Below are 27,969 nucleotides of genomic sequence, written 5' to 3' on the forward strand. Positions count from 1 at the left end.
TTCAATATCCATTTTGCCTCTGATTCTATAACATCAGGGCAGTTTTCCTTGATAATTTCATGGAAGATAATGTCTAGGCTCTTTTTTTGATTATGGCTTTCAGGTAGTCCACTACTCTTTAAATTATTTCTCCTGGATCTATTTTCCAGGTCAGTTGTTTTTCCAATGAGTTGCTGCACCTTACTTTCTATTTTTTCACATTTTTGGTTTTGTTTACTAACTTCTTGGTTTAACTCATAGTCATTTGTTTCCCTGAACTCAATTCTCTCTTTGAAGGAATTATTCTGTTCAGTGAGCTTTTGAACCTTCTCCTCCATTTGGCTAATTCTGCTTTTTAAAACCTTCTTCTCCTTGTTGGCTTTTTGGACATCTTTTTCCAGTTGAGTTAGCCTGTTTTTAAAGCTGCTATTTTCCTCAGTGGTTTTTTTGTTTGTTTGTTTGTTTCTCCTTTAGTAAGCTGCTAACTTGTTTTTTAAGGTCTTCTATTGCCTGAGCCCATTTGAAGTTACCTTTGAGGGCAGATGCCTTGACTTCCTCTGACAGTATGCCTTGTTTTTCTTTATCTGAAAGGATGGGGGGAGACAACTCTTCCCCAAAAAAGTAACCTTCTATGGTCTTATTTTTTTCCCTTTTTCTAGACATTTTCCCAGCCAGTTACTTAACTTCTGAGTTACTTCTCCACAACCACCTCACCTCCAGTTCTGCCCAGCCAGCACTTGGGGGCTCAGATTCAAATGCTGCTTCTAAGCTTCTGGGGCTTTCAGACTGCTATTCAGTGTGAGATTAAGTTCAGCTGCTCAGGTGGGGGCAGGGCAACCACACTGGGTTTAGTTCCCTCAGGGGGTTTACTTGGAGACCTTCAATAATGGATGGGGACCACTGCCTGCTTTGGGAGTCCCTGCCTGCTGCTGCCTCCGCTACTGCTTCCCAAGGGGGCCTGAGGTATGGGGACACCCTGCTCCCCTCTCAGCCAGCCAAAAAAAACCTCTCACTGACCTTTGGAGCCTGCCAGTTGAGGGATCTGCGTTGTTGCTGGAGACTCTGTCCCTGAAGCCTGCCTGGATCTGCTGCTCTTGGTGCCATGTGGTCAAGGCAGGGATGGGCTCTGCTCTGAATCTGGTGCATGACAGACCTTTCTCATTGGTTTTTTAGGTCTCTCTGGAACAGAAATCTCCTCCACTCCATTGTTCTGTGTCTTCTGCTGCTCTATAATTTGTTGACAGTTCTTCTTTACAGGTGTTTTATGGGCTGTGGGGTAAGAGCTAAGCATCTGTGTATCTTTCTACTCCACCATCTTGGCTCCTTGCCCCTGAATTCTTGATATAAATCCTACCTGATCATAATGTATTTATTCTCGTGATAATTTGCTGTAAGCTTTTTGCTAATATCTTACTTAAATTTTTTGCATTTATATTCCTTGGGGAAATTGTTCTACAATTTTCTTTCTCTGTTTTGGCTCTTCCCAGGGTAGGTATCAGAACCCTATTTTTATTAAAAAAAGAATTTGATAGAACTCATTCACCAGTTTTCCCAAATAGTCTGTATAGTATTGGAATTAACTGTTCTTTTAAATGTTTGATAGAATTCACTTGTTGATACATCTGGCCCTGGAGATTTTTTCCTAGGGAGTTCATTGATGGCTTGTTCGATATCTTTTTTTGGGATGTGGCTATTTGACTATTTTACTTCCTCTTCTGTTAATCTGGGAAATTTACATTTTTTAAAAAAAATATTCATTTGTTTCACTTAGATCACCAAATTTATGGGCATACAATTGGACAAAATAATTTCTAATTATGTTCTTAATTTCCTCTTCATTGAAGGGGAGTTCACATTTTTCATTTTTGATACTGGTAATTTGATTTCCTTCTTTCTTTTTTTTAAATCAAATTGACCAAAGGTTTATCAATTTTATTAGTTTTTTCATAAAATCAACTCTTATTCTTATTTATTAGTTCACTAGTTTTCTTAATTTCAATTTTATTAATCTCTCCTTTTACTATTCTCAATTTCTAATTTGGTGTTTACTTGGGGATTTTCAATTTGTTTTTATCCTAGTTTTTTCAGGTAAATGACCAATTCAATATCTCTTCTTCCTTAGTTTTTTTTCATGTAAGCATTCAATGATATAAAACTTCCCATAAGAACTACTTTCACAACATAACATAAGTTTTGGTAGGTTGTATCATTATTGTCATTTTCTTGAATGAAGTTGTTGATCATTTCTTTGATTTATTGTTTAACCCATTTATTCTTTAGGATTTGATTATTTCATTTCCAATTAATTTTTGGTCTATCTTCCTATGGCCCTTATTACTTATATTTTGTTTTACTGCATCATGATCTGAAAAGGATGCATTGACTATCTCTGTCTTTGTATTGTGAGGTTTTTATGCCCTAGTATGTGGTCAGTTTTTGTGTATGTGCCATGTATCACTGAAAAAAATCTATATTGCTTTCTTTGTCCATTCAGTTTTCTCCAGAGGTCTATAATATCTATTTTATCTGGAATTCTATTTACCCCTTTAACTTCTTTCTTGTTTATTTGAGGTTAGATTTATCAAGTTCAGAGAGGGGAAGGTAGAGGTCCTCTACCCATATAGTTTTGCTATATATCTCTTTCTGTAATTTCCTTAACTTCTCCTCTAAGATTATGGATTGCTATACTACTTTGTGCACATATGTTAAGTAATAACATTACTTCATTATCTGTGGTGCCTTTTATCAAGATATAGTTTTCTTTGCTTTGTTTGAGATTAGAATCACTACCCCTGCTTTTTTTACATCAACTGAAGCATAATATATTCTGCTCCAACCTTTTACCTTTACCCTGTGTGTATCCCCCTGTTTCAAATGTGTTACTTTGTAAACAACATATTGTGTGATTATGGTTTTTAATTCATTCTGCTATGCACCTCCGTTTCATGAGAGAGTTAATCCCATTCACATTCACAGTTATGATTAGTATCTGTGTCTTTCTCTCTATCCCATTCCTCCCATTTATGCTTTTATTTCTCCCTTGTCCCTTCTCCTCCTGGAATTTTACTTTTGACAACAGCTTCCCTCAATATTCCCTCCTTTCTATCAACACCCCCCCCTTTCATTTCTGTTTTCCCTTACTACTTCTTCCCTCCCTTTTAGCCTCACCTCCTTTTTGTTTTGTTTTTGTTTCTCCTTTCCTCTCCTACTATCTGTAGAGCAAATTAAATGTCTGTACTTAAGTGAGCATGTTGTTCACTCCTTGAATCAAATCAGAGGAGAGTGAAAGTCAAACAACACTCACCCCCCTCCCGTCTATTCCTCTCCTATAAAACGGTTTTGTGCCTCTTCCTGTGATGTAATTTACCTTATCTGCCCTTTTCTCTTCTCCTGTTATGATCCCTTCTACCTTTTTTCTTTTTCTATCATGAAATCAATTAATTTATACCCACACCCTCCATCTGTGTATGTGCCTTTCAAATGTAATAATAAACCAACAATTCTCAAGATTAACAAGTATCATCCTGCCATAAAGGAATGTAATCAGTTTGCCCAAATGGAATAACAAGTTTTTTTTCTCACCCTGTTTATCTTTTTATGCCTCTTTTCAGCCTTGTATTTGAAGATCAAATTTTCTATTGAGCTCTGGCCTTTTCATCAAGAAGGTCTGAAAATCCCTTATATCACTGAATGTCCGTCTCCTTGCCTGAAATATTGTGGTCAGTTTTGCTGGGTAATTGATCCTTGGTTGTAGTCCAAGCTCCGTTTCCTTACAGAATATCATACTTCAATCCCTGAGATCCTTTAATGTAGAAGTTGTAAAGTCCTGTGTGATACTGACTATTTCCTAGATATTTGAATTGTTTTTTTGTGGCTGTTTGAAATATTTTCTCATTAAATTGATAGTTCTGGAATTTGGCAATAATATTCCTTATTGTTTTCAATTTGGGATCTCTTTCAGGAGGTGATTGGTGGATTCTTTTGATTATTATTCTGCCCTCTGGGTGTAGGACCTCAGAGCAGTTTTCCTTGATAATTTCTTGGAAGATACAATTCAGGCTTATTTTTCATCATGACTTTCCAGTAGACTAATAGTTCTTAGATTTTTGTCTCCAGGATCTATTTTCCAGGTAGGTTGTTTTTCCAATGAAATGTTTTACATTTTCTTCTAGTTTTTCAGTCTTTAGATTTTGTGTGATTTATTCTTGATGTCTCATAGAGCCATTAGCTTCCACTTGTCCAATTCTAATTTTTAATACATTGTTTTCTTCAGTTATCTTTTGTACCTCCTTTTCCAATTTTCCAGTTATTTTTCCTTTTAAGGAGTTATTTTCTCTGGTTAGATTTTGTACCTTCTTATCCATTTGACTAATTTTACTTTTTAAGGAGCTGTTCTTTTCAGTGAATTATTTATTTATTTTTTTTGTCAACTGTATTTTTGAAATCCTTGACTAATTTTTCTTCTACCTTTCTAATTTGGCTTTTAAACGCCTTCTAGAGATCTTTCAAGAATGCTTTTTGGGCTTGAGACCAGTTCATACTCCTTTTTGAAGTTTCAGAAGTGGGTATATTGTCAATGCTGTCCTCTTTTGTATTTGTATTTTGGTCTTTTCTGTCCCCATGGTAAGGTTTTATGGTCTTTGTTTTTTTCTGATTTGCTTCCTGTTCACAGTGATTGCCTTTTTTCCTGGAATTTAAAGTGGATCTCTGCTTCTGGAGCATAGGGGGCTCTATCCCACGTTTCTTGTTTTGAGGCCTGGAGACTTTGTGTGTTGTGGCCTCTGGTTCTTGCAACTAGAATATAGAATGCTGCAGCTTACCTGGTGCTGAGGGCTGGTGTGTGCTAAGACTGAGGACAGGTAAAATCTTTCTGAGTTTCTCTTCAATTAAACTGAAACTCACAATGTGAGATGTGGGGGAGGTATAGTCTGATTTTGGAGTTCTCCTCCTCTGAACTAGAGCACAGACAGGCACAGTGGCTGGTGAACCCTGACTGTGCTGGTGTCTGTCTAATTCCCTTGGCTCTGCTAAGGCTTACCTAGGGCTCTGGTGTTGGCACTTATAGGCTCCACCCAAGTGGAACTCAGGATCTCCTCTTGGTGAGCTGATGTAGGGATGTCTGGGACACCACCAGTAATGCACTGTTCCCCTTCTGGCACAGCAAGAGGTACTCTTATTTTCAATCTCCCTAACCTCTAGAGCTGAGAGACTGATGTGCCTCTTCTGTGGATCCCACTATTCTAGTATTTTCTAGGGAAAATATTCTCTCAGTTTTTTAAGGTCAACAAGCACTTACAGTTTACTGCACCATCTTGGCTCCTGGATATTCCAGTGGGTGACTTTTAAATATTTAATCTGGAGACTGACTCAGGAATAGCTGCTGCTATTACCAGGGGCCCTGCATTTCTCTTTCATTCAGTTCTGCTGGATTCTCATCCTATGCCACTTTGTTTGAGAATTCTCACTGCTACTTCTGCATTAGTCTGCCCTGACAGTTCCTGTTACACTCTGCTATGACAGAGTCTGCACAGGTGCAGCCTGTGCACTCTGTGCTCCCCCAGCTCCATGTAACAGACTCCATAATAATAAAGAGCATGAACCATCAAAATTTATTGTAAATCATCAAGGATGACAATCATCAACTGGTGCTGTCTTCAACTGTTGGTACCATCAATTTCTCCTTACCATGGATTTAAGAATTTAAATTTTTTACTTCCATTATATTCTAGTTACTCTTAATTCTGGTTATATGAGTCATTTTCTAGAATTTTTCTTTGCCCCATGTTTCTATCTTGGCTTGCTCAAAAAGGGCTCATCACCCTGTGGAACATATTCTATCTACTAAATGAGTTCTTAGAAACTGGAATGATGTTTAGAACCCAATAAATGTTTACTTAACTTCACTATATATTTTTTTAAAATTAGATACATTCCTACATTGACAAATTCCAGACCCTTAATTTGTTCCACTTCCATGTCCATCCTTCAGTACCTATTAGCATGAATTTAAGTGAAAAATGTCTTTATATGGAATTGGATCGAAATATATGACATTTCATTCAAATGTCATAGAGTGTTGTTTTGCAACTATTTCTTTAGTTTTACAGTCGAAGTAACAGAAGGATAGATATTCTGTAATCTTCGTTAAGTATTACTTAAAATATTCAGGTCTCCTATCAAAGTTTATATATTCCCTTTATGCTGTTCAACCTCTTTTCTTGATTTCTCCTTCAATATTCTGTTCATCCTCACTAATAGTTCAGTATAACTGGTTATTCAACTGGCCTAATGGTGACCTGTGCCCAAATGGTAGTACTTTCCAGTCTTTAACATTATCACAGAATCCTATGCTGATATGACATCCTTTGTTTTTATATGGCTTTTTCATCCTTTATTTATGCATTTTATTTTGCTTTTGGGATATCTGCCTTGTTGGGATATATGAACTCTCTGACATGTCTAAGAAACCCAGAAAACAGAGAAGCAGAAAATGTCTGCATTTGAAACTCTGGTAATACAAGCATTTACATATAGACATTTAATATCTTCTAATCATTTGAAGTTGCTCTATTTTAGCTTTTAATATTTCTATAGAAGGTTACTTTATTGGTGAACAGGTATTTTCAGCCATCCTTTCAGATGAGGAAGTACGTAGCATACCATTAGAGGAAGACATCAAAGTCAAGGTTCCTTGATCCAAAATCTCTAAAATAAATTTGCAATGATCTCAGGCCATGGAAGAGCTCAAGAGATTTTGAAAGTCAACTAAGAGAGGTGGAGAAAAATTTGGGAAGAGAAATGAGAGTTATGTAAGAAAATCATGAAAACTGAGTCAACAGCTTGCTAAAGGAGATCCAAATAAATGCTGAAGAAAAGAAGACCTATAAAAGTACACTAACTCAAATGGGAAAAGAGGTCCAAAAAAGCTAATGAAGAAAAAAATGCTTTTAAAAGCAGAATTAGTGAAATGGAAAAGGACATTCAAAAGCTCACTTAAGAAAACAGTTCTTTAAAAATTTGAATGCAGCAGATGGAAGCTAATGACTTTATGAGAAACCAAAAAATTATAAAATAAAACCAAAGGAATGAAAAAATAGAAGACAATGTGAAACATCTCTTTTGGAAAAAAAGAAAAACTGGCCTGGAAAATAGATCCAGGAGAGAAAATTAAAAATTATTGTGCTACTTGAAAGCCATGATCAAAAAAAGAGCCTAAACATCAACTTTCATGAAATTATCAAGGAGAACTGCCCTGATATTCTAGAACTAGGGTATAAAATAAATACTGAAAGAATCCACCAATCATCTCCTGAAAGAAATCCAACAAGAAAATCTCCTAGGAATATTTTGGCCAGATTCAAGAGTTCCCAAGTCAAGGAGAAAATATTGCAAGTAGTCAAAAAGAAACAGTTCAAGTATTGTGGAAATACAATCAGGATAACACAACATCTTACAGCTTTTACATTAAGAGATCTAAGGACTTGGAATATGATATTCCAGAAGTCAAAGGAACTAGGATTAAAAGAAAGAATTACCTACTGAGCAAAACTGGGTATAACACCTCAGGGGAAAAAATGGTCATTCAGTGAAATAGAGGAATTTCAAGCATTCTTCATGAAAAGACCAAATAGAAAATTTGACTTTCAAACAAAAGAATCAAGAGAAGCATCAAATGGTAAACAAGAACAAGAAATCATAAGAAACTTACTGAAGTTGAACTGTTTACATTCCTACATGGAAATATATTTGTAACTCTTGAGGCTTTTCTCAGGATTTGGGTAGTTGGAGGGATTGTATACATATAGACAGAGGGCACAAGGTGAGTTGAATAGGAAAGGATGACATCTAAAACTAAATTTAAAGGGTGAGAGAGAAATACACTGGGAGGAGAAAGAGATAAATGGAATGGGGCAAATTAGTTCTCATAAAAGAGGCAAGAAAAAGTTTTTTTCAATAGAAGGGAAAAAGGGGGAGGTGAGAGTGAAAAAGTGATGCTTACTCTCATCACATTTGGCTTAAGGAAGGAATAACATGCACACTTGATTTGGTATGAAAATCTATCTTACTCTATAGGAAAGTAGGGGAGAAGGGGATAAATGGGCTGTGGGGGGGAATGATAGAAGGAAGGGCAAATGGGAGGACGGAGTAATTAGAAGTAAACACTTTGGGGAGGGACAAGGACAAAAGAGAGAATAGAATAAATGGGGGACAGGATAGGATGAAGGGAAATATAGTTAGTTTTTCACAAGACGAATATTAAGGAAGTATTTTTCATAACTGCACATGTATAGCCTATATTGAATTTCTTGTCTTCACAGTGGGGATGTGTGTGGAGGGAGGAAAGGAGAGTAATTGGAACTCAAAGATTTAGGAATGAAAATTGAGAATTGTTTTTGTATGCAAATTGGTAAATAAGAAATACAGATAATGGGGGTATATAAATCTCTCTTGCCCTACAAAAAAAAAAAAGAGAGAGAAGATGGGAATAAGAGAAGGGAGGGGTGTGATAGAAGAGAGAGCAGATTATGGGAAGGGGTAATAAGAAAGCACGTTTTTGGGGGGGTGAGGGAGGGGAGAGATAGGAAGAAAATTTGGAACTCAGAATCTTGTGGAAATGAATGGTGAAAACTAAAATAAACAAATTAATTTTAAAAAAATCATCTTATTGCATTTTTCTATAAGTACATAATAATCTTCCCTGTGGTGGTAAATTCACTTCATCCAATTAAATATTTATTTAATCCTACTATGTGCAAGGTAGTATGAGAGTTCTTGTCTTCAGGAAGCTTATAGTCTAATACACTAGGATAAGAATCTGATAGGTGCAAAGAAAAGTAGACAATGTGATGTAAAAAATATATGAAAGCCAAAATTACTTTCAGCTGCAAATGGATGAGAGATTATGGAAGGTTCTGTGGAACAAAGAAGTTCAATCTCAAGGGAAAAGTCAACTAGCTAATCAGCTAGTGTTTACTAACTTCCTACTATGTGCCAGGCTCTGTGTAATGCTCTAGGAATACAAGAAAAGATTAAAGAAAAGGACTGCCTGTTCTCAGTAAGGTCACAGTGTAATGGGAAAGACAGCATGGAAATAGATATAATAAATAACATATATACCAGATAACCTGGAAGTAATCATCAGAGGGAAGGTATTAAGCTAAGATAAAGTATTTGACCTGAAAGAGATATGGAGATGGTATATTCTAACAATTGTATATCATGGATATCGAAGACACCAGGGTGACATTAGTTTGACTCAGATCAGTTGCTCAATTTTCCCAGGGTCTTTAGGTCGAGGGCTCCTAAAGTGGAAACTGCTGCCACAGTGGCTCCCCTCTCACCCAGGCAAAAGAGCTTTCTTACTGACTTTTGAAGCTGTCTTTGACACTTGTGGGTTTAGAAATCTGGGAACCACAGAAACTGCCCGTGATTCTAAGCCCTGAAACCTGCTCCAGTCCTGTCAGTGCTGTGAGGTCCACAGTGGGCTGTGCTCCACTTCAAGCCAGGTGTGATAGGTCTTCCCTATCAGCCTTCCAGGCTATTTTGGTCTGGAAATCTGTTTCACTGCCATTTTGTTGCTTCTGTTGCTCTAGAATTTGTTTAGTCATTCATTTTTTACAGGTATTTTATAGGCTATATGTGGAGAGCTAGAGCAGGTCCATCCACCTGAACTCCTCCATCTTGGCTTCACCCTTATTTAGGCATTTACATTTTTAATTAATTCAACCAATTTCATTTAATTCTCATTTTTGCAGCATGCTCTAAGAATTTATAAACGTAAGTATTCTGTCAATAGTGTAGACAATAAACTATACATGTTTCATTATAATGTAGGAATATTGACCATTTCCTTCTACAGAATTACCACAGGAAGAGAGAGACTACTCAATATGCTATATTTTTCTTGATATCATATAGATATGAAGGAAGTATAAAGGCCTCAATCTTGCCATGTGACCAATATATCTTCTTTTTCATTCAGAACCTTGACTGATGACACCTTTGAGTTTAATTCTCCTTCAAAATTACCTGTTTGTTAGGTATTATAATCTACACATACCCACTGCATGCCATTCTATTATCATAGGGACAATTTCCAATAATTTGAAAATTATAATATTGTCTGTATTTAAACCATGCAATAATATGGATTGACTATAAATGTAAAATGATAGGTCTTTTAATTGAATGTAGTGATCTCTGGTAATTTTATTTACTTCTCTCGGGTACATTCAGCATGTTCATTTTTATGTTGTAAATTTGGTTTTCCTTTATTTTTGTTGAATCTGTTAGCATCTTATTAATTTTTTTAAATCTTTGCACAGTGTATTTCATAAAATATTTTTCTGTTTCAAATTTTATTTTGGCTTAGGTCGTCTAAATTAATTTTTTTTCTTCTTTGGATTGATACTTGGTGGATTTTCTAATTATTTAAATCTATGTGCACAAGTTAATAGTATTTTATTTTTTCTTTCTATGTTGTTAGTTATAGAAACACTTTAGCTCTAGTTAAAAATATTGGTGTTCTACTTCACTGCTATTACTCTCATAATGACTTTTTAATATTTATAATGTAATTAGTCACTAGTTCTTTGAGTTTGACATTGTTTATAGTATCATAACCTAGTTTACATTTTTATGTGTATCTATATAATCAAAAAATCATTATGTTAATTATTACAGTGTGAACAAATATTTTGCATTAGAATATAGCCACAAATATGCAAACAAACCAATTCATGAAAGAGAATCCATAGAACCTGCACTCAATCTACAGTGATTAGTTTCCCTTTGCCCTTGATCTATCTGAGAGTCAGCAAACCAAAGTTTGAGGCCAAATCTGGCCCTTCAGTGATCTGAGAATTTTTTTTCATGTTAAAATTAAATAATATCATTTTAAAATCCAAAACCATTTTTAGCTTGACTGAACATAAACAGGCCTGTGGTCCTGATTTGGTATATAACATACACAGGAATAATCACATCCACAATGCAAATGCATGCAAAATTAATTCAAGATAGTTTGAGGAGAGAGAAAATTATCAGCTGTGAAGATCAGAAATGGTTTCACATAGAAAACAGTATCTGAACACAAACAAACAAATAAATGATTGTTTGAAAAGGAGTGTTTGTAGCAATCTGAGTCATAAAAGGAAGAGGTGAAGAGGCATTCCAGGGAAGGGAGATGGTCAGTGGAAAGAAAGAGTGAAAGAGAATTCTATTTAAGTAACTATGAAGCTAATAGTATCCCTTGACCACACAATCTATGAAGAAGAGTACTGTGCTAAAAAAAAAAAAAATGACTGGAAAAATAGGAAGGGGTTCAGTTGAAAAGGATGCCATAGTAAAATTCAGAGTGACTGGAGATTACTCCAAAGTGCCATGGCCTAATGAAATGTGTATGTGTTTACTGAGTGGAGGATGAACTAAAATGGGTGGGGTACTTTAAGTAAGGAGGACATATATAAGGTAGTATAATAGTTCATGCATGATATGTGATAAGGTCTTGAAATCGGGTGGTGGTTATATTAGGAGAAACATTATGATATTATTACTATTTGATATTATGAGAGATATCACAAAATTTATCAACTACTTGTACATGTGGCATAAATGAGAACGAGGAGCAAAACATCACAAACCTTGATTTCTAGAGGGATTATGAAGCTGTAGTTAATAACATATGTTATCAATCCCTTCCCCAACTCTTATCCAATATTCTTTGAGCTACCTTAATTGATTCAATTTGTTTTATACTGAGCAGATATCTCTGAAAAAAATAATAATAACAATAGTAACACCAAATATAATAATGTTGTTATTGTCATAGCTGGCATTTACTTAGTGCTTTCAGGTTTTCAAAGTGCTTTAAATATATTATTTAGCCCTCACAATAACCCAGGAATGTAAATGCTTTTGTTATTCCCATTTTACAAGTAAGGAAAAAGTTAAGTAATTTTCCCAAGGTCAAACAAGTATTATGTGTCTGAGGTTGGATTTTAACTCAGATCTTGCCTCCAGATCTGGTGGTTTCTCCTACTGTCCCTCAAGGACATTTTTCTGACCTTGGAAGGAGAGTGAAAATGCAATAGGTTTGACCTAGTAGGGACACTTGCTCTGGTCTCTCCATTATAGTGATATTTCAAAGTCAGAAATAATAAATGAAACTTAGATTCTCTAAAACAACTTTATGGACTCACATAGCTCCAGTTAGAATCTATGTGAGGTACTTTTACAGTGTTTTGCAGAGCTAAATACCAACTTCTCTAAGGAATTCAGGAGTGTATATTTACTGAATATGAATAGCACCTCCCTCTGATCCCTATAATGATCCTATGCATCTAACTTTGCCTCCTAACCCCCACTCCTGAATGTTACTCAAACAATTATCTAGTCCAAGCTCTATTTTTCTTCTTTGACAGATCTATATTCTTATTGATTAACTCATCTGTGCCTACCCATCTTGCAGAATTCATTTTATACCCTTCTGTAAATCTTGCCTGTTTGTTTAAATTTCTTGACATTGCATATATGTCAGTGTAGCAATGTCTATAGGTTACTACTTGCTGTCACGATGTCACTGGCCCATAATTTTTTATAGTCATGCATTCTTACTTATAACACTTTTTGCATTGTGTCTTTTGAATAGTTCTCCATTGCTAGCACATTTATGCCTGATATACTACTCTCTGTTGCTCAGTGGTGTGACTTCTTAACTTTATTTGATAAAAGTAAAAACTCAGTATAGTAGGCCAAAAGTGAATTTCCCCTGGAAATAGTGGATTTACCATAATTTGACATCTTCAAACAAAGGCTGAATGGACTTATTGGAAAATAATTACATAGGGGATGCTGTACACATAGACTATTGATGAACTGTTACTTATGGTCTTTGAAAATCATGGAGACTGAGAGAATTATCACAAGATCAAAGAGGGGCAAATTCTATTAGTTTTCAAAATTAGGAAACAATATTCTTCAAGCTATAGGGTGGTGATTTTGACTACAATTCCTTAAAAAACATTCAAGAATGCATTAGGAAGTATGAGTTTTGTTACATGGGCACAATTATTTCAAGAAGTGAGAGAAGTCAAATATTTTGTACTTCTATAAAATTTGCCTTGTGTTTCCCCTTGTGTAAATGCCTTTCACATCCTGAATGACCTCATGTATGGAATGCAGTAATGTTGAAGAATAAAAGGGGAAATTCGATTATGGTGCCTCATGAGATCTTCCAGATAGGTGGAAACAAGCCTAGAGAGAATTTGATGGGTAGTGGCTCTCAGCTGATAGATCAAGCAAAAATCTGCCTAAAGTTCTACAATTTTGGTGCTGAGGTGAATTTCTCTAGCACCTTCTTCAAAGCTCCCAGTACATCTTTATTCCTTAGGCTATAGATCAAGGGGTTCAGGGCTGGAGTAATAATGATATAGAACATAGAAAGGATATTATCCTGCTGTGGACTGTGGTAAGCACTGGGCAAGACATACATGAACACAGCAGGTCCATAGTAGAGTCCGACCACTGTCAGATGAGATGAACAGGTAAGGAGAGCTTTCTGTCTCCCCTGTTTTGAGGGCATGTTAAACACAGCAGTCAAGACTAGTGTATAGGAGGCAAGGATAGCAGAGAGAGGGATGAGGAGGAATGCCACACCCATTAAGTATAACATGAACTGATACTTTGTGGTGTCAGCACATGCCAGTTTCAGCAAAGCAGGGATCTCACAGAGAAGGTGGCTTATCTCCCGGCTTCTACAGAAAGGCAAGTGCATAGTGTATGTGGTATGTACAAGGGCATTCATGAATGCCACCAGCCAGGATGTGGCCACCATAGACCAACAAACTTTTGGTCTCATAAAGACCATATACTGCAGGGGATGTCGAATGGCTACATAGCGATCATATGACATGAAAGCCAACAGGGTATCTTCAGCACCTCCAATTGTCAGTATCAGAAATATCTGAAAACCACAGCCAGAGAAGGAGATGGTGCTCTGTCCACGCAAGTAATCCACAAATGTTTTGGGAGAAATGATAGTTGTATAGAGCAAATCCATAAGTGACAGCTGGCTGAGTAAGAAGTACATAGGCACATGGAGCCTCTTGTCCATAGCAATCAACAGGAGCAGGAGGCCATTGCTGATCACTGCTAGCAGGTAGAGAAATGTGATTGTGGCACAAACCAGTCCAGGGTGCTTACTGTCCTGAAGAATTCCAATGAGGATGAAACTGTTCTCCATCGTGGTATTCCAAAGTTCCATTGCACTAGCTCTTTGTCCCTGGCTCAAAACAGAGAGGTAAGCATATAGGCCCAACAAATCTAGGAATACTATCAACATAAATGTTACTTACAAGTCAGTAAAAGTCAGTAAGTGATGTCAAGAAGATGAGACCCTTCCCATTTGTCAATTGAATTCGTGGCAACAATTATTAAGTTTACTTTCTGATAAAACTATTTCTTCTCTAATACTCAACAAAGATAACCACCAAATTGAACCAAGGAAAGGGTGATGAATTATTTTAAAATATGTACATAAATACAAAACTGCTGAACAGAAGTTCAAGTTGGGGTATAAACAGATATAGAGTGTAAACAAAAATTTAGGGTATAAATCCTCATGAAATCTATTGAACTACTGGCAATAATGTGAAGGGACTATTCTTTTAGATTTTCCTAATAATTTTTTTCTTGAATTCTTTAATCTTCCTTGCATTTGTAAGTTTTATTGTTTTCTACCTAAATATAATAGATTTATAAAGGTTGTATAGATTTATAGAATTAATTACATAATTGTACTTATGAAAGTCAAGTTTGCAGAAATATTAGGATGAATTTTTAAGTGGAGTAGTAAGGTGAAGAAAACTGAAAAGACATAATTAGTATTCTACTTGTTTCTGTCCTATGATGTCATGAATTTATATTTTGTGTTGCACAACTTTTATTTTGATTTTTCCTCCCTAAAACTCAAATGGTAGGAATTTGTCTGAGGATGGAACAGGAAGAATGACAGTTGTGAGAGAAAGAAGCATGGAACTTAAAGGTCAGAGAGAAAAGGCTTCTAGCATCAGTGATGGCAGTATCCTTTTTGTGGGTGCTTTCTGACAACTCTTCTCATCCTGTTTTGTGATGGATTACCTTAAAAAACGTATATATTCCTGATAATGCCAAGACAGTGAGGACTGATTTCTATGTCCTGTGTATGAGCTGGGAACTCACCTTCACCTGGAGTATAAATTGATGAACTCCACTTTTCCACCTCTTCTTATAGAATAATTATTTCCAATTCATAGTTTGCTGACATCTTGAGTATTTGTGGCCATTACCCAAGAGGGTCACACTAAAAATTCTTTAAAGGCTCTTTAAGCTGACAATAATTGGCCAATTTTGTTGCTAATATAGTTTTTTCTCCTGTGACAGCAAGTATTTTTACATTGAAATGTTTATAGGTTTATTTCTTCAGTAATTCAAAACTGTTATTATTGTGCTTGCAGTAATTTTGGTTTTCTGTGAAACTGCTAACCCAAATTCGATCCATTCTGACTAAATGCAACATTTGTCCCCATTTCACAACCTGTCATCAAATGGTTTCCAAACCACCACAAAGGTTAAACTTTCAAGTCATTATTTACTTAACTGAGGATGTTATGTGTATCAAATAAATTTATAAAATCAATTTAATATGAAGTTTTGCAGATAATATTATGAATATGAAGTATTCCTAGATTACTTTTAGTTGTTACAAAAATGTCATATAATATATTTGTAATTATTTTATAAACATAATTTTATGTTTAAAACTTTCAAATTTTATGTAGAATAAAATTGTATACTTTATGAATGTAATTATATAGTCAAAATTTTAATTTGTGCTTTTAGAGAAAAGTTATTGTAATAATTGTGAGCATTTAATGAACATTTTGAAAAGAAGCATGTTAAATTACCCTAGTGACTCACAACATATTTTGTTGTTGTTCTTATTGTTTTAAGTGTTTGCAGAATAAATCACCTTGGGAAATACTGTTCTAGAGCACTGAGTGCTGAGTGAACATTATTTTCCTCCCTAAAAGAGTGATTAAACAAATTCAAATTATATATGTTTGAGAACTCCTTTGTGCAGGTTGATCCTACATCTGGGGGTTTCTGAGGGGGCATGTAGGGCTCAGGAGAGAGGGCAACAGTCTTACAGTTGCACAGCAAACTAAAACATTTTAATTATGCATTGCCATATCATTAAACACTGCCTCTTTGAATATATATGTATGCATACAAATAAACATACACACATGCACACAGGCATATATTGTAAATCAAATTTTAATGATGGTGATGGTGATATGAAGGACTATTGCCTTTAGTGAGATGGTAACATTATCAAGATCAAAGAGATGATCTTCTTCTTTGCATGGCTAAACTGGAGTGGAGAAGTACATCATGGGAAACATCCTCATGTTGAGGAACAGGGAGGTTAGAGTGGTTGAGAGAGTAAAAATATACATGTTGACATCGCCTAGTAAGAGAAAAAGACTAAAATATAGGGGCTGAAGTCAATCTAGAAAGAAGGGAAGTGTTTTGGAAATCATTTGCCAATGGTTATCAGAATTGTGATACGGTGGTAGATATGGTTTGAGTGAAACTCAGAGGAGGAGAGATTAAGTGAGGGGAGGTAATAAAAGAAAATATAGGTGATATTGGAAAGGGAAGCCAGGGATTGTGTGTTATTAGAAAGAAGATGCGTTTCATTGTGAGCTGGAAGATGGAGAGAATGGGAAAGGAAAATATTATAGATAAAAGCTAGATTATTACTTATGAAGTACTGTTCCAGAGGACATAGTAGAAGGGATGGGTAACTTCAGAGTGGAAAATTAGGAAGACTGGGTTGAGATGAGTGGGAATAAGTGATTGGATTATGGAGTGGCAAGAGAGCGGTTTAAATGATAATGGGGATATCAGAATGGGATGAGGAATGTATTAATCATCAGGGAATGAGTGTAGGTAGGTTGTCAATGTCACAGGCATTCCTCTCAACTCATTAGGAAGTTCAGGTAGGGACAAGTGCTGGGAGATGAAGGAATGATATTATTCCTCTTTCTTCCAAATCCAGAGACTAGGCTGTTGAAGTTATGAAATATTTTTTATTTTCTTCTCAAAAACATGAAGACTAGTAAACAATGGCACTATGAAATGATGATAAAAATAGTAGTGAAGGATTTGGTTTCGCATATATATGAATAAAATGTGGAGATTGAAATCTAGAATAGGGAAAATTTGTGTGAAATGAGGGAATGAAAGAGGATGAAGCTCATTCTATCTACATGTAGTTTAGTAGATGGTATAGTGGATATAGCCCTGGACTTGAAGGAAGAAAGACCTGAATCTAGATTCTGACTCAAAGATTTATTAGTTTATATGTAGCCTTGGGCAAGTCATTTAACCTCTCTCTACCTCAGTTTCCTCAACTGTTTTGGTCAGGCATTTTGAGTCATTTCCAACTCTTTGTGAACCCTTTTGGGTTTTCTTGGCAGAGAAAGTGGAGTAGTTCATCATTTCCTTCTCCAATTTATTTTACAGATAAGGAAACTGAGACAGACAGGGGTTCAGTGAACCCCCAGGGTCACACAGGTATTAAATGTCTGAGGCCAGACGTGAACTCAGGCTTTCCTGACTCCAGGCCTGGCAGTCTATCCATTGTACCATCTAGTTGCTCCTTTATATGCAGAATGGGGATAATAAGAGTACATAACTCACAAAGTGGTTGTGAGGATAAAATGAATTAAAATATGTAAAGTGCTTTGAAAGCATTTAAAAGGTCATATAAATAATAGCTGTTGTTTGTCCAGTTAATCTCTGTGTTTGTTCTATTGTTAATCATTTACTTACTACTTTGACTTTACCCTCATGTTACAGTACTATTGTCATATAAGATTTCTAATCTATTACTTTCCTGTCAATTGTATTGATATTACCCTAATTTCAATACCCAACAGCTAATAAGTAACATGGGAAGAGTGAACCCTACTTACTACCTGTATGACCTAGAGCAAGTTGTTTAATTTCTATGTTCCCAAGTTTCCTCATATTTAAAATTAAGGTTTTTGATTATTTGAACTCTAAATACATGATCCTACTGATTAAGGAGTAGATTTATTCTGAGATACGTCATATACCTATACAAACCTAATTTCAAAATATATTCAGTTCTGGGGGAAAAGAAATTTACACGTGAAAATCACATTTATTCTTTTTCCCTTCTCCTGCTCCTCTACACCCGACCACAGAAACAAAAGTAGTAGGGGACAGGCAAAAAAGGAGATATTTCTGGAAGTAGAAATGTCCTAGAACTTATTTCTGATCCCCTCTTTGGAGTGGGACAGTGATGGTCGGTGGAAGCAGGGGGAGATTGAGAAAATGGCTTTTCAGAGATTGGAGTATATTGAATGGGCGTATATCATTACAGATAGCACACTAGAGTATGTGCCAGAGGCCATCTAGGGGACTTCAGTAGTCATCAGAGACTCTTATATTTGGGCTCTGTCTGAGATAGAAAAACACTAATATCAATACTGGGTTTATTGTGACTTCTTCACGTAACGGGGAAAAACAAAAGCAAAGTCTTGTACAAAGTGATAGGAGCACGTCCAAGTAGAAGCTAAAGACACACTCCCGAGGATTCTTGGGGTATCATCCAGTTTTTGGTAACATTTAGGAGAATGTTTGATAAAATTAAGATTAAAAAATCCTCTAACTTCTTTCCCCTTCTTTTTTTTCAGTGCATATTTTACTTTTGGTAACTTTACTAGGCAAATTTGGACTTACCTATTGCACAAAGATAATAGGCTCCTCTTAGGAGAAATGATATCGACATGATCTTAAATACTTAATATAAATTTTGTTATGTAAGAAGACAATATCTCTGAGATTTTTTGACCATATTAACCCTAGAACCTGTCTTGGGTGCTAGCAGAGACTTCAATATTTCTGTGGACATAGGGCTCTGTTCGGGTACCGATTTGGAAAAGTTGTTTTCCAAAAATGAAAAATTATTAAATATTCTAGTTTGAATATCTGAGGAGGATGCGGTTTGAGTACTTCTGATGGACTAGGGTGAAGTACAGTTCAATGGCTTGATTATAGAAGGAAACATTTTTGAAGAAGTCACAAACTAAGGCACTCTAAAGAGATATGAGTTCCAATATCAGATCAGAATGTCACTCTCTGAGTGACTCTGAACCAGTTCATGCCCCTCACTTGTCCTCACTTTCCTTCTCATCAATGGGGCCATTCCTCATTGGGAAAATTTAAGGGTAAAGGAAAAAAGATGTGTACACAGGTGTTAGTCAGGAGCTTTTTCATTATGAAGACCCTATGCTATCATTCTTTCCTTTATTTGGAACAGAGAATTTTAGTTCCTATTTTCTTTCTACCCCGTCCCACTACACTTCCTCTCCCTAAACCAAATACAGATTCAGATTTTATGTGACTCTCTAAGTCAGAACACACAGTTTCTCTCTTACCTCTCATGGAGAAAGTGGGTCAGTCCTCAACTCCTCTGGTTCTTCTATGGTTAGCTGAAATGATCTGAAAAAAAATGATCTGAAATGATCAATTGGAGAAAAAAGTTTATATTTTCTACCAGTGATAAATGTGGAATGGGATTCCTGTAATAAGATGGGTTTAAGGCTAAGGTTAAGGGTAAGGTTAAGGTTTGACTTCCCTGATAATTTAATTGAGTAGGTATGGTCACAACTCAGGAACAATGCTAAGCTAGTATGGGCCCACTGCCTTTCTCTTTCTCCCATGTGTGAGGAAAGGGAAGAAGCTGCTTACCAAGAAGTTGCTTATCTTACCTTATTCTTCCTGAACCAACCCCTTCTGGCCAGCAATGGGAAGCAAAGAGGAGTCTATAGCTTGAAGAGGTGAGAATTTCCCAAGGTTTGAGAGAAAAATAACAAGAGTTGAGGGAGCAGTAGGAAAAGTGGAAAAGAAGAATATTAAAGAAGAATCTTTCCATATTCAGGTTTTATTGTCTTCTGGGAAGAATGAAAACCATTAAAGCCACACTCCTCAGAGAGTAGCTCTGCTGTCCCATCAGATGCCACCTCTTCAGTTTGGATCTGTGCTTCAGCTCACTTCAGATGGCAGTCTTTGATTACCTGAGATGACATCATTATGGACCAAGGTTAGGGCCTTTAATGAGACCCAGAGGGGATATTTCTTGACCTGATTCTTCTGACTCCCTTGTCTACCAAGAAAGGGAGAAACTCTGGTGTTTTGAGGAGTCTTCTTAAACATTGTCTTCTGGGCTCTTCTCCAAATATGGGTCATGGAATTGAGTGGAATTTATTTAAAAATATTATTTTTACTTTCTTACTCTTAAACTTACACTCTTTGGCTGCTTAACAGATTGATCATTGATTTCTGCCTTGCCTTCTCTCTCCTTTCACTTCTCTCTTTACATATGGATTTGTTCTCATCTCAATATATGAAACATTAATAGGAGCATAAGCCTGGAACATTTGGTACTGTGCTGTTTTTAGAGTCGGAAAAACCTTGGTTCTGAACACTTCCAAACACATATTGATTGAGTGACCCTAAGCAAACCATGTAATTTCTTAGTGTCCCTGAGAACTTTAACATTGTGTCTCTTCATTTTTATTCTATTCTGTACACATTCTCTAACCTATGATGTTAGTGTTTAGCTTTTTTGGAGGGAGGAGGGAGAAGTTGAGGTCTTGCATAAACCTGAAAAGGAAATTATCTTATCAACAATGAAGTTAACTTGAGCCAAAAAAAAAATTACAGTCTTTCTATTTTTGACTCTAGATTAATGAAATGGCATAGACACTGAACTAACTTCTAAGACCCACCAAAAAGGCTAGGTCACTGCATTTGTAAAGTTCTTATAGGCATCTTTGCAAAGGAGGAAAGGAGGAACTTTTTGAGGTGAAAATGCTTCCTGGATTTTGTATACAAACAGTCCTCTGAATTGATATCCCAGATCCACTCTTGGAAATAAATATGTATGGTTTGTTCATTTTTTATCTGCTTCTTGCTCCCTAGAGCTTCTTTAAGTTAAATACTCCTGTAGAAATGAGAACATATGTATCAAACAGATACATCTATGTATATTTCCATGTGTGTTTTTGTATATCCATGATGGATGCAGTTAGTTCTTTGAGTGATTAGAATCTTATACTACAGGTAAAAAAGATAAAGATTGGATCTACTGATTCGGTAATGTATATCTATCAGTTCTATTGCCACAGAGGAAGGCAATGAGATATAGCAGAAAAAGCCCTGGATTTTGTAGTAAGAAGACATTATAGTAAGAGGACTCCAACTCTTGCTTTGTACCTTGTTATGGAAGAGGACCAATGACATCATGGGATCATGTCTGGATTTGCATATGAATTGTATTTAACTGAGGCAAGTTGCTCAGTCCTTAGTCTCACTCTCTCTTCCAGAGTCATCAAACTCCAATTGCAAGAGAAAGGTCGGTGATGGCCTGGGATGCAGTGGTTGACTGGAGTTTTTGATGTCTGACAGTGCACTAAGCATTCTACACACCTACTTTAGCTACCTTTATAGAGGTTATAACAAATCTACCTATTTCAAGGGGGGCAAATCTTCACATGCTTATGATAGACACCCCCAACTCAACAATGGGTTAGAGAGTCAACAGTTACCCTTCACCTGGTTTAATCTGTCTGCTGAGATGCTTTACCAGGTGGTTGCTGCTTATGTTATAGCTTCATGGGGATCCAGATGAGATTTGAGTGCCAGGTAGACAACAAAGGTAGATAACCAGCCCTGAAAAGTGCCTGGCAAACCCTCAGACTAGAGATGCTCATCTAGACCTGTATGACATTCAACAAACCTCTTAATCTTTCTGGACCTCAATTTCATTATCTGTAAAATGAGAGATACCAGAAGACTTCTATCTCACTTTTCAATTCTAAATCTATGATCCTTTGAGGTTTAGTATTCAGCTTTTGTTTGGAGGCAGGACATGGCCTAATGTATAGGTATATTTGGGAAAGGGACTAATAAAATGAGTTTCAGCTGAACAGTATTATCTTTGTTTTAGATCAGGTGTGGGGAACCTGCTGCACATCAAGGTCACATTTGGCCCTCTAGGACCTCAAGTGCAGTCATTTGACTCAATGTAAACTTCACAGAACAAATTCCCCTAATGAAAGGATTTGTTTAGTAAAACTTGGACTCAGTCAAAATGCCACACCTAAGGATCTAGAAGACCACATGTGGCCTTAAGGACACAGGTTCCCCAACCCTGTTCTAGGTTTATTCTCAAATTTCAAGTAGAGATTTTCCATGCAAGTCTTCCATAGATGGTGAATTTTAGCTTAGATGTGACTCTGGATGCCTTACGGGTGGTTTTAGTCAAGGTCTCTGAATGAGAGTAACTGCTGTTTTGCAAGACATAAGTTTTTTATTTTTTTTTTAAAGATTTGCATTAATCAGTCAAAACTACCCAGGTACCTAGCACATCAATGTCCTAATTAATCCAGACATGTGTCAATCTTCCCCAAGTCTACTAATCAACTTGATGATCCTCTGGCCAGAAGCATGCTGGTAGATATCCTGTCAATGTTTCCCTTTTATTTAAAAAATTCCACCTTAAAAAAAATACTTGCCATTGTTGTAATGCACTGCTACCTCAAGGGGCTAGTAAACAAAGGACACTGGAAGGATTTTTTGTACTTTTGCACTTCTGTGATCCCCATCTCCCCACTGTCCATCAAAATACAGATAAATACTAAGTATACTACCACTGTCTTAAAATGTGCATATGTAATTTGCCTTAGCAAACAAAGGAAAAAATTTTTCTATCTCAAGTGAATAGTCATGTTCTATTGGAGAAGTGAGAACAAAATCTGTCTTCTAAACAATCTGGCAAAGAAGAAGGAAAGAAGAAGGGGAAAGGTGCATGCATTCAAAAATGATTCACCACAAAAACATAGTGGCATCACAATGTCAAAGACAAAATGCCAAAATCATACTAAAAACCACAACCTGCCATTTACAAGCAACCACAGAGCAAGTACATGCTAACATTTTTATGTGAAAGCCAAAATGCACCAACATGCTCATAGTTTTATTTGAAAACCACATTCTAATTACACACCAACTACATGCCACCCATGTGCTAATAATTTTATTCCAAAACTACAACAGGAAAATTACACCCTTACAATGTGCTGACATGAAAATCACAACATGTCAATAACATCCCTAGTTGGATATGACTGAAAATGACTGAACAACAAATGTTTCAAACATAGTACAAAGAATACAAATATCTGCCATAAGACAGTTTGTCAAGGAGCTTATCTTATCATGAGGGGAAGACAGCATATAAAAGGAAGCTAAAAAATAGATTTGGAGGGCCAAGATTGCTGACATTGTGGCATGGTGGCAGAGTCTAGAGAGAATGAAGGATGGTTACTATTGACCATTCTGCAAAATGAAAATTCTGGGAGCAACTCAGCAATAAGAGTAGGGATGTGAAGGGCAAAGGTAAAAGGTAGCTGAACCATTTCCAGCTGAATATCCAGCCACTGATTGTGTCTCCAAGAAAAAAAAATACATTCAGTGTGTGCTTTCCTCATAACAAATCTGTTATGCAAATTGGAGTGGGTCATGTCTCCCATTTTCTATGAGGCATAGAGAAGTGAAATGGATTGTACAGTGTCACACAACTGTTAAAAAGCAAGGCCAAGTATTAATACCAGAAAGGTAGATTATGGAATTTCCAGTTCTGGGAGCCAAGATAGTGGAGAGATTGGTAATTGCTATCTCCTTTCCTTTGTTGACCTTGATGAGTCAAGAGAATATCTCTCCAGGAAAAACCCTGGAATAGTGGAAGCAGCAGAAGGAGTAAAGAGACTCTTAGCCCATGAGGCTACAAAGATTGCTAAGGAGGGTTCCTCTTGCTGTCACTGAATGGGGCCAGTGCAGAATTGTCTCAGACAGCCCCACCTCAACAAACCTAGAGAAGATCCTGAGCCCCAGGGGTTGAAGTCAGCAGTTGCCAACACCAGACCCCAGGTATGCTTCTGCATGCTAGGGGAATTTGGAAGACACTAGTGCAGACATGATCAGCAACTACTGAGTTGCTCAGCAGAGAAGACCTCCTGTGTCCAGACTGCCCCTCCCCAACATTAATGAGCTAGCTCCTGGGTAACTGTGGGAAAACCCGAAAAGACCTCACCTGGCCTCTGATTTCAATACCAGTCAGCTCAACATCAAGTAAGCTGCAGCATTTTAGCTTCTAGCTGAAAGAACCAGAGGTCACAACACATGTAGCCTCAAGTTTTAGGCTCAAGAATTATGGGATAGAGTCCCTGTGCCACAGACACAGAGATCTACATTTTTTTAATGTTTTAATTTTTTTTTTTTTGAGGAAGTCAAGTCTGAATTTATTTGCCATAGACACCCCATCCCCATGTTGTCCCACAGCAAGAAGTATGAGCCAGGCCAAGGGGTGTGAGAAAGAAACAAGACAGAGACACAAACTAATCCTGAGGGGAGGGAGAGGCTGCAGGGGCAGAAGATAGTAAGATGGCCCCTGCAATGGGGCCAGACTCTCTCACTCTCTGCAGGGATCCTGAGAAGCACTGGAATTCCCTATGAGGCCAAACAGAAAACCTCACTGAAGAAGCCTCGGCCAAGGAAAGGTGGATAACTGGTGTGTGCATAGGGTAAGGAGATGCTTCTTCGTTGCCACCTAGCTCAGACCGTTGGGCAGCTGCAGGGACTTTGGTTCCTGCAACTCTATTCTGGAAAGTGACCCTTTTGAGCTACCACCCTCCTTTGTCTACACCACTGAAGTCCTATGGTAGCTGAGATAGCAGCCGTAGCCCAAAATAGAAATAGAACTTTCATCCTAGTCCTCTTGGTCCCCACAAAAAGGGAGGAGTGAGTAGTTCTCCTGTCCTCTGGTTGGCTGCCTGAATCGAGGGTTCTCACCTTTTGGTAAGGTACAGGGAGTGTGAGACAACAAGAATCCTAATTAGTGCACTCCACTTTCAACCTTCTCCTCCTCTGCTTGTCCTGTCTCCTCCCAACCACCCCCCATCTCCCAAAATATCACCATGAGTACTATCAGTCAGTCTCTGATCTCTGGGGTATGGAGAAAAAATGAAGGATTGAACTTATCCTACCCTAAGCATTCCAGCTCCCCAGACACAAGGATTTCATAGGAAACCTCTAATGTGGGGGTAGAGGAAGATGGCAGTAAAGTCACTTGGCAATTTCAGAGCAGAGATGTCCACTGCCTTCCCTCCCTCCTTAGAGACCTACTTTAAAGGTCAGGATAAGGGTTATTATCATGACTAAGAAGCAAAGCAAGAAAGAAAAAAACACAGAATCATTCTATGGGGACAAGAGCTAAAATACAAATACCAAAGTAGTCAGCATTGAGACTGTACTCCCATCTGAAACCACAGGAGATATGAACTGTACTGAAGCATGAAGAGCCTTCTAGGAAGAGCTCAGGAAGGATTTTAAAAGCCAAATTAGAGAAATAGAAGAAAAAGTGACCGATGACTTAAAAAATATTTAAAAAGATATAACAAGAATTTAAAAGGACAATTGGTCAAATTGAAAAGGAAGCACATAACCTAAGTGGGAAAACTGGACAAATGAAAAAGGAAGTACAAAAACTAACTGGAGAAAGTAACTCCTTTTTAAGGAACAATTAGACAAATGGAAAAGGAGATATAAATGTTAACTGAAGAAAACAATTTGATAAAAAATAGAATTAGACAAGTAGAAGTTAATGAATCTATGAGACATCAAGAATAGCTCAAACAGAATCTAAAGAATGAAAAGATAGAAGAAAATGTAAAATATCTAATTTGAAAACCACCTGACTTGAAAATAGTTCCAGGAGAGAATATCTAGAGATTATTGATCTTCCAGAAAGCCATAATGGAAAAAAAAGAGCCTGGGCAATAACATCCAAGAAATCATCAAGGAAAATTGCCCAGAAGTCCTAGACCCAGAGCAAAAAATAGTCATCAAAAAAATCCACCATTCATCTTTGAAAAGGGACTCCAAACTAAAAAGACCAAGGAATATTGTTGCCAATTTCCAGAACCATCAAGTGAAGGAGAAAATGATGCAGGCAGCCAGAAAGAAACAATTCAAATACTGAGGAGTTACAGGCAGGATCAGACAGGATCCTTCTGCTTCTTCATTAAAAGAGTGGAGGAATTGGAATATGATATTCTGTAAGACAAAGGAACTGGGACTACAACCAAGAATTAATTACCCAACAAAGTTGAACAGAATATTTCAGGCAAGAAGATGGACATTCAATGAAATAAGGGATTTTCAGACCTTCCAAATGAAAAGACCAGAAGTCAAGAGAAAATTTGATCTTCAAGAACAGATCTCAAGAGATGCATGAAAAGGTAAACAGGGGGAAAAACTTGTTGCACAATATGAGTAAACTGTTTACATCCTGATAAGGGAAGATGACTCTTGTTAATCTTGAGAACTGCATATTTATTATGAAATATAAAAGGGATATATATAGATAGAGGGAGTGGGTATAAATTAAATGATGTGACAATAGCAAATGTAATTTAAGGGTGGAAAGGAATTGTAATGGGAGATGTGAAAAAGAGGAGGCAGAAAAAAACAAATTCCATCACAGGAAGAGGCACAAAATCATATTACAGTAGAGGGAAAGAGGGGAGGGAGATGAGCATTGTTTGAGAGGTATTCTCATCTGATTGGATTTAAAGAGGATATAAAAAGCTCAGTTAAGTATAGAAATACAATTACTTCTATAGGCATTAACAGGGGAAGGGGGAAATAAAAAGGGAGGGGAGGCTAAAAGGGAGGGAAGAAGTAATAAGGGAAAAGGGGACACACAGGCATGGGGTTGAAAGAAGGGAGAGAAGACTGAGGAAGGCAGTGGTCAATATTAAAATTGTATTAGGGAGGGGAAGGGAGAAGGGAGAGCTAAAAGCATAAACAAGGGGAAAGAGTATGGAGGGAAAGACACAAACAGATTCACAACTGTGAATGTGAATGGGAAGAACTTCCCTGTAAAAGAGACAGATAGCAGAATGGATTAAAAACCGTTTAAAGTTTTAAATCCATTGCTCTTTTTGAGATGGGGAGCAGAACTCCATAATAGAGCAAGGAATTCAAAATGTGAGTAGGAGATAAGGCTAAGAATGGAAGGAGGAAGAAAATAGCCACTATTTCTTGCTTCTCTGAAATACAAAAAAATTCATTTTCACACCCAACTTTCAGTTAGTCGGTGGTGTTGAATTTCTACTGGATACGTAATCAATAGAATAAGCAGTTTCTAGTGCTGGAGAGGAACCAGAGAAAATAAGAAATTACATGCCTTGCTGAGGGTCACTCAGCCAATATCTGTTAGGATGGGTTCAGAACTCAGGTTTTTCTGACTCCAAAACCAGCACGCTTACCAGTTCTAGGCTTGTTCTCCTATTAGCTTTTTTATATATTAAGAGATAAACAAAAACAAAGCATTATAGAAAGAAAGAAGTGAAAGGAGATAGAAGGCAAGGCAGATTAGTGATCAATACGTAAAGCAGAAAAAGAGTGCAAGTTTAAGATGAAGAAAGTGAAAACATATTTTAAAACAAACACCATTCAATTCCATGATCCATATCTGGAGAAGAGACTAGAATACAATGTTTAGGAAGAGCCCTCAAGACACCAGAGTAGCTCCCTGCTTCATAGGTAAGGGAGTCAAGGGAATCACATCAACCAATGTGCCCTCTGGAGCTCATTAAAATCCCTGACCCTGGAACAGCAGGTCCAGAATGTTGTAATCTCAAGTAATCAAAGAATGCCATCTGAACTGAGCTGAGGCACAGATCCAATCTAAAGAGGAGGCATCTGATGGGACAGCAAAGCTGACTCTCTCAGGAATATGACTGTTACTATTTTCATTCTAATTAGAAGACAATAAAACCTGAATAT

The 27,969-nt window shown here is 36.9% G+C and overlaps 1 protein-coding gene and 1 long non-coding RNA gene across 2 annotated transcripts in view; one reads left to right on the forward strand and one right to left on the reverse strand.

Moving 5' to 3' along the window:
• Positions 1–27,969, forward strand: part of LOC140520331 (uncharacterized) — a 139,894-nt gene that overhangs the window by 33,998 nt on the left and 77,927 nt on the right. The window lies entirely within an intron of this gene.
• LOC140527476 (olfactory receptor 2AG1-like) lies at positions 13,298–14,242 on the reverse strand. The gene has a single exon (XM_072644444.1). It carries the CDS (start codon positions 14,240–14,242, stop codon positions 13,298–13,300), a length of 945 nt encoding a protein of 314 aa, XP_072500545.1.

Source organism: Notamacropus eugenii, chromosome 1 (assembly GCF_028372415.1).
Source record: "Notamacropus eugenii isolate mMacEug1 chromosome 1, mMacEug1.pri_v2, whole genome shotgun sequence".
Classification (NCBI taxonomy): Eukaryota; Metazoa; Chordata; class Mammalia; order Diprotodontia; family Macropodidae; genus Notamacropus; species Notamacropus eugenii.

Coding starts and splice junctions, on each gene's coding strand:
- LOC140527476 (XM_072644444.1), bottom strand. CDS start 14,242: ATGGAACTTTGGAATACCACGATGGAGAACAGTTTCATCCTCATTGGA.